This window comes from Quercus suber, unplaced genomic scaffold (assembly GCF_002906115.3).
Source record: "Quercus suber isolate HL8 unplaced genomic scaffold, Cork oak 2.0 scaffold_935, whole genome shotgun sequence".
NCBI lineage: Eukaryota > Viridiplantae > Streptophyta > Magnoliopsida > Fagales > Fagaceae > Quercus > Quercus suber.
Genome location: NW_027070358.1, coordinates 166,595 through 181,309, shown reverse-complemented (window position 1 = coordinate 181,309; position 14,715 = coordinate 166,595). Strand labels below are relative to the sequence as shown.

The following is a 14,715-nucleotide window of genomic DNA, read 5'->3' as shown; positions in this document are numbered from 1 at the left end:
TCTTTTCTTTGGTAATAATTTGAGATAGAGAGAGAATAACATTTACACAATTTCAATTTGAAACAAAGAAGACCCCAAAAAAGACAAAAAAAAGTTTGAAACAAACACATTAGCACAAACTACATTGCATGTCTATTTGAAAATTGCTTAATTTCGGTAACTTATATGCATAATGTGAAGCAAAAAGCTAAAAACAAACTTATTTATAAAATGCAAAAAATTTATATTATTTGAAATAAAGTTAAGACAAAAAGCACATGTAGAACCCATTAAATGGAACAATTGGATAAATTAATAGTCTCCAAATGAAACTTGAAGATTTGCACAGTTTGAGATAGAAAATTCTAAGGCATTTCTGAAGTATGGAGAAATTGTGCTCCTTCCTCTTACATTCGTGATAGGTTCTACCATTAATTTAACGAGTAAACCCTACTATGAATGTGAGAGATCCGTGATGTAAGAGTACCTAAAAATTACTACCTAAAAATTACTCATTTGAGACCATCATGTTTGTGGCAGAATGAAACTCTGCGCCATTGATTGGTCATATTTTCTGTGCTCTTTCATTCTTAACCAGCGAAACAAAAGAAAGAAGAGATCGTGACTTCAAAACCCACTGGATATCTATAACTCACCAAGAATATTCTATAATACCTTTGTTTTTCAAGGGTATGGGTACTCATTGTGGCCATAACTACCCATTTGAAGTGTTTTGATCTCAATCATTCCTTCATGAATACAAATAACAGGCTACTATTAAAATATTTGAAATAATCGATTCTGATTAAAGTGGAAGCTGTAACCCAGAGATACTTTGGAAGAACCCTAATTTTTAAGATTATTCCAACCTAACATCAACTTGTTAGAACATCCGCATTTGGGTATGTAAATGCCAAATGTTAAGAACATTTGGCATTTAAGCCCCAAAACCCATCAGCAATGGGAAGGCTAAATCCTATATGCAAAAAAAAATTTGGGATTTTGCTACAGTACCATCTCAAATGTAAGATGGTACTGTAGTAAGATGGTATAAAAAAAAAAATATTTTTTAATGCTTCCTCTCATTATTTTAATTTACCCGGCCCTTTCTCTTTCTTCTCTCATTTTTCCTCTTTCATTTCTCTATCTTGCTTCTCTCTCTTTCTTTCTGCTCTCTGTTCTTCTTCTTGCTCTCCGATTCTTCTCAGCATCTTCATTCTCTCCGGCAACTCTCTAAATCGGCAGTGAGGTTCTAAATCGGTGGTGGGTTTCCGCTTCTTTCGAGGGTGGGTCTCCGCTTCCTTCGAGCTTCGGCGAATTCGCTTCCTTCGAGCTTCGGCGAAGCTTCCCAGCGGCAAATCCGCTTCCTTCAAGCTTCGACGTTGGTGGGTTTGGTTTTTTCTCAGCGGCGAATCCGCTTACAATTCTCTGGGGTTTTTTTTTTTTTTTTATTTTTGTGGTTTTGATGGTCGGATAGGGTGTGGTGGTGGTGGTGTTGATGGTCGGAGGGCAGCGGCGTGGTTCTAGTCTTTTCTCTGGTTTTTTTTTTTTTTTTTTTTTTTTTTTTTTTTTTTTTTTGCGATGTTGATAGGCGGATAGGGTGGTGGTGGTTGTGTTGATGGTTGGAGAGCAGTAGGTGCAGTGGGGTGGCTCAGGTCTTTTCTCTGGATTTTTTTTTTTTTTTTTTTTGTGGTTTTGTTGGTCGGATAGGGTGGTGGTGGTGGTGTTGATGGACGGAGGGCAGCGGCGTGATTTTAGTCTTTTTTTTTTTTTTTTTTTTTTTTTTGCGGTGTTGATAGGTGGATAGGGTGGTGGTGGTGGTGGTTGTGTTGATGGTTGGAGGGCAGTAGGTGCAGTGGCGTGGCTCAGGTCTTTTATCTGGGTTTTTTTTTTTTTTTTTTTTTTTGTGTTGACGATAGTTTATGGGTTGCCGATGTGGTGGTGGTGGTGGTGGTGGTGGTGGCGGTGGTGTGCAACGGTGGTGTTGATTGTGGATCTTGGACAGAAGGAAAGAGAGAGAAGGAACAAATAATGAATAAATAATGTGTTGTATTGGATAATAGAAATGGTGAGATATATTATTTTATTATGTAAAAATATTATTTTAATGAGTAGGATTGAGATATAAAAGTTGGAATGTTGAAGAATTGTAAAATTATATTGTATAATTGATAAAGTGACTTTTTGAGGTGGTAAAATAAGATAGGATATAGAATTCGGTTGTGGATACTCTTAACATGACAGACCACATCTAGCACATACACAACTTTAAATAGCATAACAATATTGGTACTTTTTAAACTTTTCGAGAATGATAGAATCACTTTTTAAATTTAGGTGATGAAAACGTTGACCAAATTTCAAGGAGAGTATTTTTCAAGCTAAATTGTATATTATATATCAATTATAGATCACAAATATCCAAACAAATGAGTGGCAGAAGATTACAGTTTGGAGGAAAGGATGACAGGAGAAGCACAGGTTCCATTGCAACAACAACATAACCAGATGACAAATTCGCGTTCTTTAATTGCAAGGAAATCTAAGTACAAATTATGTTACCACAATCCAGCTTTAGGCTGATTTGGTGTAAAAGCGGACGCCAACAGCCAAACCCAAGATTGCAAGGGGAACAAGGAATTGGAGGAGTTTAATGATGAACTCGGATGTCTTGTCCTGGTTGTAATGAGGCTGCTTTGGAGGCTTGTATGTAGTCTTCTTGGGGATGGTTGAAGAATCAATCTCTCCAACATAGTACTCGTTCATCATTTCTCTGGCACTATCACTATGACCCACATCCTCAAAATCATCAGTTGCATCCTTCCCTGAAAAAGTTACATGAGGGTGGCATCAAATTTTTAAAATATAATAAACAAAAAAAAATCAAGTAGAGAGACTGCTTGAATAAAAGGACGTCATCTGAAGTTCTACCTGTTGCTGACAGCAAAACCTCATCACCACCAGGATGATCTTCCAAGAATTTTGTCACATCATATACCTATTACCAGGAAAGTAAGACATCAAAGAAGTAAATGATATGAAGTTGAGCAACTAAATTAGGGGGTTAAATTTCATCTGTTTTAGGGGCATGAGTTTCCAACTATGGCCTGAAGCATCCAAAAGTTTCATAAAGTATACTTGATTCCCATGTTCAATATCCGTGTTTTTGGATGAAGTATTATTAAATATAACATAATTTTACATCCCATTATTTAAAATCTCATCATTTATCAAATTTCTTGTTTGGCTGTACTCTTAAAATTTAAAATCCTACCTTCACCTTCACCTTCACCTTCACCTTCACCTTCCCCACTCCTATTATCTGCTTATAAATAAAAAATAAAAAATCTAGGGAAGCTAGACTGTGCTTTTGATATCTGACTTAATATTTTAATCTGAAAGCTCACTCTTCTAGAAAAGTTGATTATAATCGGTGGTCTGCATTAAAAATTAATGGCATGTTTGGATGTTTAAAAAAGGAGGGGGAGTAAAGTAGAGGGAGGGAGAGTAATGCAATTACCTTGTTTGGAAGTTTTTTAAAAAATGAGGGGGAGGGGTTTGGAGGAGTTTGGAGGGGTTTGGACTCCCTCTAACCCCCCAATTTTAATTCCCTCAAATTGGAGAGATTTGAAGGGGGATTAGAGTACATAAACTATTAATTAAGTAAATTACCTAATTTGCCCTTATTATATTAACAAAATTACACAAGGGGAAGGGCTAATTACTCTCTTCCCCCTTATTAATTTTAAAAACATCCAAATAAGGTGGAGGTGAATCATTCACCTCTACTCTCCTCCCCACTACTTCCCTTCCCTCTACTCCCCTCTACTCTCCTCCCTCTCTAAACTTCCAAACAAGCCATAAGGGAGAGAGAGAGAAGGAAGAAAAAGAATCAGATCTGTGTCCCACGTTGAGCTTCATGGTCAACTCAGCCATCAAACTTGCCATCTCTGCCCTGAAACGCTTCAAGCTTGCCCTGGGATGCCCAAGTTGCTGCTGCCAGATCCGCTTCCATGGTCATCGTCATCGTCAACGTCATATTCAACTCCTCCAGCAAATCATCGAGCATTGTGTCAACACTGGAGAAGCTGAGCAAGACAGTGGAGACACTGAAACTAGGGGATTCTCACATCAAACTTCGATTTCTTGGTTGTATCACAATTCTTGATTGGTGGGTATTAGAGATGATGTTGGGTTCTTGAGTCTCAACTAGGAATTGGGGCATGTTGTGAGGAAAAAAAAAATTCTTATTTCCCAAAATTTTTTATAGTTATCATTAATTGAGTGTTAAGTCAAAGTATGTCGTTATAGGAAATTTAGAAATTACACCTAGATAGGCAGAATTTTAAGCCCTTAAATCCCAGCTAAAAGTTCCCCCTGAATTTTGAATTTCCTTCCTCTGCTTCATCCAAACAAAGAAACTTAGTCAACAGAAATTAAAATTCTATGATTCGGCCAAATTCCACATTAAACTTCCTCATCCAAACACACGATAAAGGAAATAGAACTAGCGACAATCTTCAAAACTGTTAATGCTTCCACTACAAAATCTTCCCCCCCCCCCCCCCCCCCCCCCCCTCTTTTTCCTGACAACCACACTCGTTGACAAAAGAAAGGAAAATGAAAAAAAACTGTTGTATGGAGATTAAGGTTGTGTTATCTGCAGCAACAAATGAGGTTTCATATGTTTGGCACAAGAATGATGAGCACTTGGTTGAGGTTTATAGGGTCATGTACAAAGCAAATTAGCCAAGACCTTTGTTTGCATAACATAGCTGAAAAACAATCAAGGAGCATAACATAAATCAAATAAAAACAGATCAAGTGACCTAATCTATAGCATACTTCTTGGTATATGCAACTAAACCCAAGACAATTAGATCCCAACAGATCTACCTAATTGGTATACCAAAAAGATCATAAAATTCTGAACCATTTGTTGCAATAATACATGCAAAGAATAAACTTTTCAAAAGAAAATGAAGCAATTCTTCAAATCTGATGGTCCAAAAATCATTTTAACATGGTGACTTTCTCAATTAATTACTTAGAATGGGTTCCAGATCACTCATCAGTTATGGTGCTTGACACCCCATGCTTGGCAGAGATTCAGAAGCAGATCACTCACCATTTAATCCATTTCTGACTGAAAGAGAACACAGTAGATACCACAGAGACAATGGTAACAGAGAAAGAAGGGAGGCACACAAAAGAGTAGTCATGAAGCTGGGGCCACCAGAGTGATGCAGGAGATAACGTGTAGCTAACACAAGTTTTTCTAAAAGAGAACCCCATGGGGTTGGTTTAGTGATTCCCAAAGTCTCATGAGATCCATTAGGTGAGGTCCTAGTTTCAAAACTTCTAGCCATCATCTTGAGGCCACTCCTTGAGATCAGGTGCTCAAAGAGCTCTAGACACCCACGTTTTCAAAAAAAAAAAAAAATGAAGAAGAAGAAGAAGTTTTCCTAAAAGAGAAACTGAAAGTACATGCTTAACCTCCTTATTCACTTGACTCTGCGGCCTTAAAGCACCTAATTGTGGGAAAAGGGGCAAAATTCCTGTTACTCAAATTTTGGTGAGCCTAAGCTGAAGTTTGTAAATGATAGTCAAGATATACCGTTTTCCATTTCTTGCATTTTATTAAAATGCACTATTTTATCATTAAGAAGAAATTTACTCCCTTAGGAAAAAAATGTCAATATTACACTGATTTATGACTAACAATTTGAGGTTTAAGTTATTCCTGTCCTCCAGTCCAGCTCAATTAGTAAACGATTATAACCCATTAAAAACCAAGTCCAAAACCAAATTGCCTCTTCAAAACCCACTTTATTTGGCTACACTGTTAGACCAAAGGCAGTCAAGTCAAGAATCAAGATCAGTAAAAAAAAATATATATATATATCAGATTTTCGAAGTCAGAAAAATAGAGTACCGGTGCCTATTTTAGCTAGTTTTTGTACTCACACTGTTACACAGGGCCTAACTATTATTTCTGTTGAGTCGTGACCCTCATAGAGAAGTGGAAAATTGATTTAAAGGGGCACATTTGACTACCAAAATATTCCACTAACATAAAATCTTGATAGTATAAGCACCAATTCAACCAATCTCATAATATTCCAGTTTTATGACCCGAGATGATGTGCAGGATAAATTGTTATTTGAATTAGAAGTATTTAAATTTATGCTTAGGGGTAGATCTTTATATGAATAAAGTAGTAGTAGTAGATTAGTATTGTTATTTGTTTGAATTCAAAATGATTCCTACGTTTTAGGATAGGATTAGTTTTTATGTTTTAGGATTTGTTAATGAGGTTATCTCATCCATGTACGTTAAATGCAATTAATGAGAATTAAGCAAAATTAAACCCAAAAAAGTCTCTCTTTCTCTTAACATTCAGGAGATTAGTCATCTCAAATCAACTAAACTATCAATTTATATTTTGTTTTTCCCGGTTCACAACAGTAAGCACAAATTCAACCAATCTGGTCCAAGCGAGCGTGCTATATAACTAAGGAATTGAACAGCTTCATCCAAGAGTTGAAACATGACCAACAAATCTACTGAGTTTCAAGTAGCAAACAAACCATTTAGAAACTTAGATAAATTTTGCAAATAAAAGATCTGGTGAAATCAAGTCATTGACAATAACGAAAGCAATCAGAGACCACTACATTTGAAACAACAGAACCGAACAGATCTAAATACAGAACCCACATACACACACACACACAAATCTTAAAAGGAAATCAAATCAACATAAATAAGTAGAACCAAATTGCAAATTTGACAAATACCCACATGCAAAAACAAAAAGAAGATAAGCGAAGGCATATAAAAATAAAACATATATTAATGAGTAAAGAGGATTACTTTGCCATTGATAATAAGCCAACAGTCTTTGTTGGTGTTGTGCTCAGAGACTTGAGCCAAAGTGAAGACTTTACCGTCACCACCCATTTGCTTATACAATCAGAGACAACAGATGAGATGAGTTTTTTTTTGTCGTAGAATCAGTGTGGGCTTCCGAACCCAAACTAGTAGGAAAGCGTCTGGAGTCCGGAGTCAATGAATTAGATTGGGTTGTGGGTGTGGGTAGGTGAGATTAGGTGGCGCCTTTGCCCCTTTGCTCTTTGGTGGGTCACTCTCAGTCACCTATTGTTGTAGTAATTAATTGGTTGGTGAATTGAATTGTTGTAATAAAATCAATGTGCTACTGCTTCTGCGCTGTCTTCTGCCAACCATAGAAAATTATAAATCTATCAATTTTCAAAATTAAATAAAAATGACTATGATTAAAATTAAATGACAAATTTTGACTTATAATAAACTTGGTTGAAGTTTAAGACTACAACTTTGGATGTAATTTTCAACAAATCTATTAATAAATTATATTTTTTCCTTATATTCTTCATATTTGCAAAAAAATCCAAAAAAAAAAACAAAGATTAATAGCTATATTATCAATCAATTGTTTAAATTATAAGTTTTTGTACTCTATAATTATACATAAAAAAAATAAGTTCATGAATCATATAATAAATAAAAATAACATTCAATTAGCATAAAATTTAACATATGTGTTAAAAGTATGAATTATTAGTAATATCTATATTCTATATTATTAGCATCGGTAACTTATATAATTCCCATCACAACACACTTCCAATAAGATTTAATTTACTCTATATTTCCAAATACACAATTTATATTCTCTTTCTCTTTCACATATTTTTCTACAATTTATATTTGTTTTAAAGTAACACATTGAAAGGTTGTTCTTGAACCTTCATGAATGAAAGTACGTCCATCACAAAGGTTGGCACTATAGTTTAATCCTAGGGAATTGTTTGACTAAGAGAACTAATAACACCAAATTTTACTTCTGGTGACACGAATCAACATTTAAGGACAATATTTTTTGTATTATTCTATAGCACTGTGAGATTGTTCCTAAATTTATATATATATTCATTTTCGTTCTTCCATTTATTTAAGATGGTATTTGTTGTATTAAACTTGTTTATTTACTGTTATATTTCTAACAAATATAAGAGTACTTTGTTTTATAAGAATAGGGTGTAAATTATGAGAATTTTTTTTTTGTATTTTCCCAAATTATAACAAAATATGGTTAAGGCACATGTGGTTATGAGAATTTTTTAATTATCTTTTGACTTTTGGAAAAAAAAAAAAAAAATTCTCAACATAATTATTGCAGCACTCAGTAAGAAGCAGAACATCATTTTGATGGAAGCTGGCCCTTTTTGCGTAGCTTTTCTTTTCTTCAATAAAGTCTTTTATTCGTATAAAAATTAAATAAAAAAAAAAACTTGATGTTACAGTACATGACAAAACTTTAAAGCCTTTCTTTTTTCTTTTCTTTTTTGAGGGGTTAATTTTTATTATGATAATAAAATATTGTGATTACTTTTGATAAATGCATGTTGATAACCTGTACAAATTTAGATATATTTACTAAAAATTGTCCATTAATTACTTCTTTTCCTCTACTTCGTGTTTGTGTTTGTGTTTGTTTCTTTAAAAAAAAAAAAATTACTTCTTTAACCAAGTGACAACTTTTAAGAAATATAGTAATTTAAGTTATAATATAGGGCAAATTAAATTTTTGCACCCTAATCTTTCACCTTAATACGATTACCACCTAAACTATCTTCTTTTTTTTTCTTTTTTTTCTTTTGGAGAAACAAACATACACACATAAGGGAGAGAGAGAAAGAGGTTCTAATACAAAGGCAGATCACAATTCCTTTTAAAAGTCATGGTAACTATTAAGGGAGGGTGAGGTAAGTTATACTACACACAATACACTCTCTTAAGCAATGTGGAACAATTATTCATTTCTTTTTTCTTTTATTTTTTTGGAGAAACAAACACACACACAAGGGAAAGGAAAATGGGTTTTAATATAAAGACACACCACAACTCCACTCAAAAGCCAAAAGTGAGAAGAAATCAATGGATAGGAAACTTATGAGGAAACTTATTGTGGCCATTATCCTTATTCTTGCTAATGTGCGAGCTAGTGACCTTTCTTCTACCTCTTTTGATCCACCTTCACTTCCAATCCCTCTTTCTCATACCTCAAAACTTGATAATTCTCATAAATCATTATCACTATATACTTGTCTTCCCAAAAAAATAATGGATGTGATTATAGGTAAATTGCTTGACTGAGGTCAATGCATTATAAGCGGTTTGATAAATTGCTTGACTGAGGTCAATGTGCAACTAGAAGACCAAGAAATGCATGTGATTATAGGTAAATTTAATGAATGTGCAAGAAAATATCATGATTCTCTTATTGAGACCGTAGAATGTTTTCTTCAATGGTTCAAAAATCAAAACTACAAAAAGGAGCCAAAGGCCTTGTAGCTAAATTGGTACCTCCCTATGCATAAAGTGCTTAGGGGTTTAAGGAGGAAAGAGTTTGAGCGGCAGAATTAGTAGCACGTTGTAATTATTTCTTTAAAAATAAAAATAAATAAATAAACTACAAAAAGGCACTAAATGTTGTTTATACATTTCGTACAAGAACTAGCTCCAATTTTTATATGGTAAATAGTTTATAACACCTCTCTCTCTCTCTACTATAATATTTCGATCTCCTAAAAAAAATACTATAATATGGACAAAATATTACTACATATTTTAAAAATCTAACCGTTGAATTGTATGTTCTTTATGCTCTTAATACACATGGCAAATTTTGTGTTAACTGAATATCATTTACTATATCATCTATAGCTTATATTTTATACATAATTTTAAACTATAAAAACTTGCAATTTAAACAATTTATTGATGGCATAACTATTGATCTTTAATTTTCTAGAAATTTTCAAACATAGAGGATATAAGAAGAAGATGCAATCCAATGGTGAATTTGTCAAAATTCACCTCCAATAAAAAGATATTAAGTAAGGTTGTAGCCTAAAACTACAACCAATTTTGTAGCTAAACTTTATCCCTATAACATTTAGAGAATAAATTCAATAAGGACGGGGTGTAATCCCTTTGGTTTACACCAGCCAATAAGAACATGCTACATCAGTCTTTTACTTAAAACTCATTATAAAATCAATACATCCTAATATACCTAATAATATATATCTCAAAAAAAATAACCTCTATTTCACATTTTCAGACCAAATGTGAAAAAGAGTCCCTAAAATCTCATTTCATTCCTTAGCTTCTCTGTCTCCCACCACATTGGAAATTATTTGAGAAATACCTTGCTTCAAAAACCCTATAGAATAGTATAAATGAGACACCATATTGGCCATCATCGTTAAAAGATTAAAAATTCAGCAAGTAGATCTAAATAATCAAAGTGCCTGGCAAAATCTTACCCACCCTTCTCTTTTGCCAGAGTTCAAATTCAAGATTCCTAGTACCAAGCACTTACTACCAATCATAATTAGACTGTTGGTATTACTTGATTGTAAGACACCCCATAGAACGAACAAATCTCATGCGCAAAATTTTGACCATTTAAAGGGAAACATAAAAAATAAAGAAAATAACAAAGCTTGAAAATTCAGCCTAGGCCAAGCCCAGTGGCTCCAACAGATTTTTTAGACTCCGGCAGTTTTGATGGAGCCTCCAACGGTATTTATTGAATTTTTAGTTTTCTGTGTTTAATTTTGTTAATTCCATTAGGTATTAGAGGGTGTGATTGTGTGAGCTTGGTTCTAATATTTTATTTACACAAATCTGATGTGGCACAAAATTAGTGGACGGGTAAAAGTAAGTAGCCTTTTACATCACATCCTTATCAAATTTACAGAAAGAGTTTTGTAATGCAAGTTCTAATTTGGCTTACTTTGATGTGTCCCATAACATTGAAATTCTGCACTTAAATGATTCAAATGAATTTGAAATTGAAATTAATAAAGAATTGGAAAAGAAAATTGAACTTATGGAACCAACTCTTGAAACCATTAATTTGGGCAATGATGAGAATCCATGCTTAATTAAATTGGCTCAACTCTAAATGAAAAAGAAAGAAAAGATCTTCAAGAACTTCTCATGGAATTTCAGGAGGTGTTTGCATGGTCCTATGAAGATATGTCTGGAATTGACCTCAAGATAGTTCAACATCACATTGATACTCATGGTCACATGGTGCCTGTCAAGCAAAAGTTAAGAAGAATGAGGACCAAATGGCTTTTAAAAATCAAGGAGGAAGTCACTAAGCAATCAAAGGTAGGGTTCATCAAACTTGTGCACCAAGCCGAATGGATAGCCAATGTCGTGACCATACCTAAGAAAGATGGGAAGGTGAGGATGTGTATGGATTTCAAGGACTTGAACAAGGCATGCCCTAAGGATGACTTTCCTCTCCCTCACATTGATGTCTTAGTGGATAACATGGCGGGAAGTGCTTTGATGTCTTTCATGGATGGTTTTTCAGGATACAACCAAATCAAGATGGCTCCCAATGACATGACCAAAACCACCCTTCACTACCAAATGCGGAATCTATTGTTACACGATAATGTCATTTAGTCTCAAGAATGCTGGGGCAACATACCAGAAGATGGCTACGAACTTGCTACATGATATGATGTATAATGAGGTAGAGGTATATGTCGATGATTTGATAGTGAAATCCAAGGATAGAGGAAGCCACACCATAAAATTGAGAAAGTTCTTCGAGAGGATTAAAGAGTACAAGCTCTGATTGAACCCACAAAAATGTACCTTCGAAGTAACAACCGGAAAATTTCTAGGCTTCCTAGTGAGTGATAGGGGGATAGAAGTTGACCCATCCAAGATTAAAGTTATATTAGAGATGCCTCCACCCAAGAGTGAGAAAGAAATAAGGGGTTTCTTAGGTCAGTTACAATACATTAATCGATTCATTGCCAAGCTCACCTCTACTTGAGAGCCCCTCTTCAAACTCCTAAGGAAGAATGAACAGAATGCATGGAATAATGAGTGCCAAAAAGCCTTCGAACTTATCAAGGAATATCTCCTCCACCCACCTATCCTAATGCCTCCATAACATGGAAAACCCTTACTCTTATATCTCTCTATCATAGGGGATGCAGTTAAAAGTATGCTTTCACAAGAAAACGATGACAAGAATGAGAGGGCCATATATTACTTGAGCAAGATATTCCATGATTATGAAACTAGGTATACTTCCATAAAAAAGTCATGCTTTGCACTTGTTTGGGCCGTACAGAAATTGAGACACATTGTCTTACCTTTCCAAATATGGGTGGTAACAAGAATGGACCCATTGAAGTATCTCTTTGAGAAATCTGCTTTTAGTAGAAGATTGTCAAGATGGTTGATCTTGTTGGTAGAATTCGATTTGAAGTATGTGGCTAGGAAAACTATCAAAGGAATTTATATGTCAGATTTCTGTGCCGAGAATCCTATAGAGGGGGAAGATGGTAAAGAAGACTTTCTAGATAAAGACATTTTGGATGTTGAGTTAAGGACATGGAATATGTACTTTGACCAAGTCGAAAACCAATATAGGAATGGGATAGGGATACTCTTGATCACTCCTAAGGGATCTCACATGCCTTTGTCAATCAAATTGAACTTTGAAGCAACTAATAACATCGTTGAATATGAGGCTTGTATTGCAAGAATGGAAGCTCTCCAAGAATTGGGGGTAAAGGAAGCGAAGTATTTGGAGATTCAACTTTAGTTATAGTCTAAGCGCAAAAATTGTGGCCCTCAACAATACTTGGAGGCTTGACCAAGACCTTTGACAAAATTGAATACATAATCATTCCTAGAGCTCAAAATCAATTTGCAGATGCCTTAGCTACCTTAGCCTCCATGGTTGAAATACCTAAGGGAATATGGACACGACCCTTGGAGATTGAGCAAAGTTACGAGGAAGTGCACAAAGGGAAGACTGATGCTTTAGTAATGACCATAGAGGAAAAGGAAGTTCCATGTTACTATGACATCATGAAATTCTTGGAACTAAGGGCATATCCAAATGGTGCCGACGAGAGAAAACGTTGTTCCATTAGGATGATAGCAACTCAATACATCCTATGTGGAGCACAGCTCTATAGAAGATCCTATGATGGCATACACCTTCGTTGCTTGAAGAATGGAGAAGCCGAGAGAGTAATGGAAGAAGTTCATCAAGGTGTTTGTGGCCCTCATATTAATGGAAGAATGTTAACCAAGAAAATCCTAAGGATATGGTACTTATAGAATACAATGGAAACTCATTGTATGGAATATGTGAAGAGTTGCCATGATTGTTAGGCACACGCCAACTTGAACCATGTACCGCCTAGTGAGTTGTATAGCATGACTTCTCCATGACCATTCTCGGTTTGGGGCATAGATGTGATTGGAAGGATAACTACTAAGGTTTCAAATGGGCATGAATACATTTTGGTAGCAATTGACTATTTCACCAAATGAGTAAAGGCAGCCTCCCATTCCGTATTGAAGGCTAAGCACATGGCTTGGTTCTTAAAAAACAACATCATATGTTGGTTTGGGGTGCCCTAAGAGATCATTTCTGATAATGGTTCCCACTTTAAGGGTAAAGTTCGAAGGGTCATGGAATTGTACAACATCGAGCATCACAAGTCTTTGCCATATTGACCACAAGCTGATAGGGTCATAGAAGTAGCTAATAAGAATGTGAAAAATATCATAACCAAGATGGTAGTGACATACAAAGACTGGGCCAAGAATCTTCCATTTGCATTATGGGATTATAGAACTTCTATTCGTGCATCAACTGGAGTAACACCTTACTCTTTGGTTTATGGTAGTGAGGCGGTGCTTCCTATTAAGGTGTAGAAACAATCTTTGTGAATATTAGGCTAAGGTGAGATATGAACAATTGGCTTTGATAGATGAGAAGAGGGCTAGGGCACAATATCATGCACAAGGGTACCAAAAAAAGATTGCTAGAGCATTCAACAAGAAAGTGAAGCCAAGAAACCTTAAAGAAGAGAACTTGGCCCTAAAGGTGCTTAGAGATGAGACTTTCGATCCAAGAGGAAAGATGAAGTCAAGGTGGTCTAGGCCTTTTATTACTAAGAAGATCATGTCTGGAGGTGCGACAAGAATCACAGATTTGGATGGGGAAGAGATGCTTCGCCCAATCAACATAGATAGACTCTGGAAATACAACATCTAAAGAAGAAAAAGAAGGAAAAAGCCTGCTAGGTTGAAAACCTGAAAAAACAATCTAGGCAAAAATTAATGCAAAAGAACCATACTAGATTGAAAACCCGCAAAGGTGGTCTAGGTAAAAATTAGGGGAAAAGACCATGAGCATGGCAAAAATTCCCAAAGGGACGTCATAGGAAAAAACTTACATAGGAAAGGGAAAAAAAGAAAAAAAAGAACAATAATGACAATAAGCAAAGATAATAAAAGGAAATTCTCTCATTGCTCAAATTAAAGGATAATAAGATTGTTTTTATAAGGGATTTGGAACATTCCAATCCTTTATTAAATTCAAAAACAAAAACATGAGAATCATAAAAGTTCTGAAAAGTAAGACATAGGGCATATCAAGGTGGTCACTTGGTCCTCCTTACTTTCTTTCAAGATGTAAGCCTTCTCATCCTTCAGAATCCACTTCATGTTATCCTCCAACCATTACTTGTACCTTGTAGTGGGGTAGATGTATTTGGGAGGAACGATGTCTTTCGTCACCCTACGACGTGGCCAAGCCTCACTGATCCTGACTAAGATCCTACTAG

General features: G+C 35.1%; 1 protein-coding gene across 1 annotated transcript; it reads right to left on the bottom strand.

Moving 5' to 3' along the window:
• Positions 1 to 2,351: 2,351 nt before the first annotated feature.
• Positions 2,352 to 7,047, bottom strand: LOC112039863 (cytochrome b5). The gene is made up of 3 exons (XM_024072771.2): positions 6,857 to 7,047; positions 2,911 to 2,977; positions 2,352 to 2,804 (listed from the first exon to the last, which is right to left on the bottom strand). The coding sequence occupies exons 1-3, from the start codon at positions 6,941 to 6,943 to the stop codon at positions 2,554 to 2,556; spliced, it is 405 nt and encodes a 134-aa protein (XP_023928539.1). The 5' UTR covers positions 6,944 to 7,047; the 3' UTR covers positions 2,352 to 2,553.
• Between the last annotated feature and the right edge of the window lie 7,668 nt (positions 7,048 to 14,715).